This window comes from Tupaia chinensis, unplaced genomic scaffold (genome assembly GCF_000334495.1).
Source record: "Tupaia chinensis unplaced genomic scaffold, TupChi_1.0 Scaffold000545_1, whole genome shotgun sequence".
Classification (NCBI taxonomy): Eukaryota; Metazoa; Chordata; class Mammalia; order Scandentia; family Tupaiidae; genus Tupaia; species Tupaia belangeri.
The window spans coordinates 1-1,902 of NW_006160057.1; the positions used below are offsets into that span (position 1 = coordinate 1).

Here is a 1,902-nt window from a genome sequence, read left to right on the forward strand (position 1 = left end):
TACTCTAAAAGTTTTATATAGTATCTGACTTATATTATGCACAAAAGAAAACTTTGTCAAGTGTACATGTAAAGAAATGATATCAGATTGTGTATATTATATATGATACAATGATATCAATTCTTCATATACAACATTTTATGCTAAATGACACAAAGATGAATACACATTTAGTACCCCTTCAAGAGTCTAAGGATGAGATAATGTATTGTGTGGCGAGAGGTACTCTATGAAAAAGACATACAGGGTGTTGTGTGATTACAAAGGCATTTTGGTGTTGCTGAGATGGGCTTTATAAGGACAGCTTCAGAAAAGGAGGTAAACTTACTCTTTAGGTAGAGATGGGAGGAGGAAGGTGTAATAAGTGCTGGAAGGGGTTTGGAGGGTGGGTAGAATAATTATAGACAAAAATCTTAGATTAAGGTTTGTTTGAAGAACAAAACTAATTTGATATCTTATTTACTCATTATAATGTTGTATTATGAATTGTTTAGGGTCCTGTTATGTAATATGTAACATGAAATCATTGTAACTGTAAACACAATTTATCTTTCATTGAATGACACTTTTCTTTTTCAATCACAGTTCCAATTACAGATGTTCGATATCGTTTGTTCCACATCATGGGCCAATAGAGACAAATGCTGTGAACTGCCAGGCCTGGTAAGAATTCTTTCATTATTTGGTCTGTTCTCTACTAAATTCTCTAAAAATTATATCTCATTTTCTCTGAAAACAAAATGCTCTTTCTCAATACTCATATTATAAATAGTTCATTGGAATGATAATCAAAACTAGGAAGAGGCTGAAATGAAGGTGGTCTGAAATTAACAGGAACACTGCTTACTATTGCACATGCTTTGAATTGCACAGCTGAGGGGCGCCTTTACATATATTACAGATGTTTCCAAATGTTACGGTTCATTGAATGTCACTGAATCCCTCGGTGGCTCTAGTTTTTTCATGATACTCTAGGCCAAATAGTATACCTAACATTTGCATTTACGAAATAGTCAGGTCCAAACATCTCCCTAAGTTTAGTTGTAACAGCTCATAGCCATATGAAAAAAATAATATACATAAATTGAAAGAAAAATAAATGATACTTTAATTTTACTCTTAAATAGCCACTAATGGGATATGTGTACTTTCTGGGCTGCAGCATGCCATGTGTTGGGATCATAGTGGGCATTTCCTTGACTTCTTTTTCCACTTTACTTTTTCCTATGGTACTTGCTTTCATTGTGAAGATTGCAGAAAAGTCAGACTTACAAATACAAAAATCATCCAAAAAAAGTATTTCAAAATTGACTGTTGAAACTGTAAGCCACTTTGAGCTAGTCACTCACATGAAGTATGATGAGTGCCGAATATTCCTGTATCTCCTTGAATGGTCGAGCGCTCACACTGGGCTGCCAGGTGTTGTGGTGGTTAAGGCAATGGATTCCCATATGACCAACTGCAGTTTGAGTCCCAGACCTTGAGGCCTGCTTTCTCATTTCCTCCTTCTCTCTGTCTCTCTTGGGTGAGCACATGTGCCCTATAGCAAATTAAAAGATAGTAATAATAATAATAAATAAAATAAAATAAATAATTCTTCAAAACATTGACAATAATCTTGTGTTTGATTTTATCACCCCAAGGTCCCTTGGCAGACATCTTGACAAACAAATTTGAAAGTACAGTCATGATCTATGTAACCTATGTGATGCAACTAGAAAGCTTAAACTTTTTCTCATTATTAATGCAGAGTGATTAGGACCAGCAGTTAGTGTAATGACTGTGTTGCTGGACTCCCATGTAGTCAACTATGGTTTGCATCCCAGACCCAGTGGCTTAAACTCACACCGGGCGCATGCGCGTGCGTGTCCAAGATCCTGAGAGTAGAATGGAGGAGAAAGG

The 1,902-nt window shown here is 35.9% G+C and overlaps 1 protein-coding gene across 1 annotated transcript in view; it reads left to right on the forward strand.

The window, feature by feature from the left end:
* Positions 1-582: 582 nt before the first annotated feature.
* Positions 583-1,902, forward strand: part of LOC102489404 (collagen alpha-1(XIV) chain) — a gene marked incomplete at its 5' end in the record, with an annotated part of 69,328 nt that continues 68,008 nt past the window's right edge. Inside the window, one exon of the mRNA XM_006157518.3 lies at positions 583-663. Coding sequence (XP_006157580.1) covers positions 583-663 — 81 coding nt within the window. The remainder of the gene's footprint in view (positions 664-1,902) is intronic.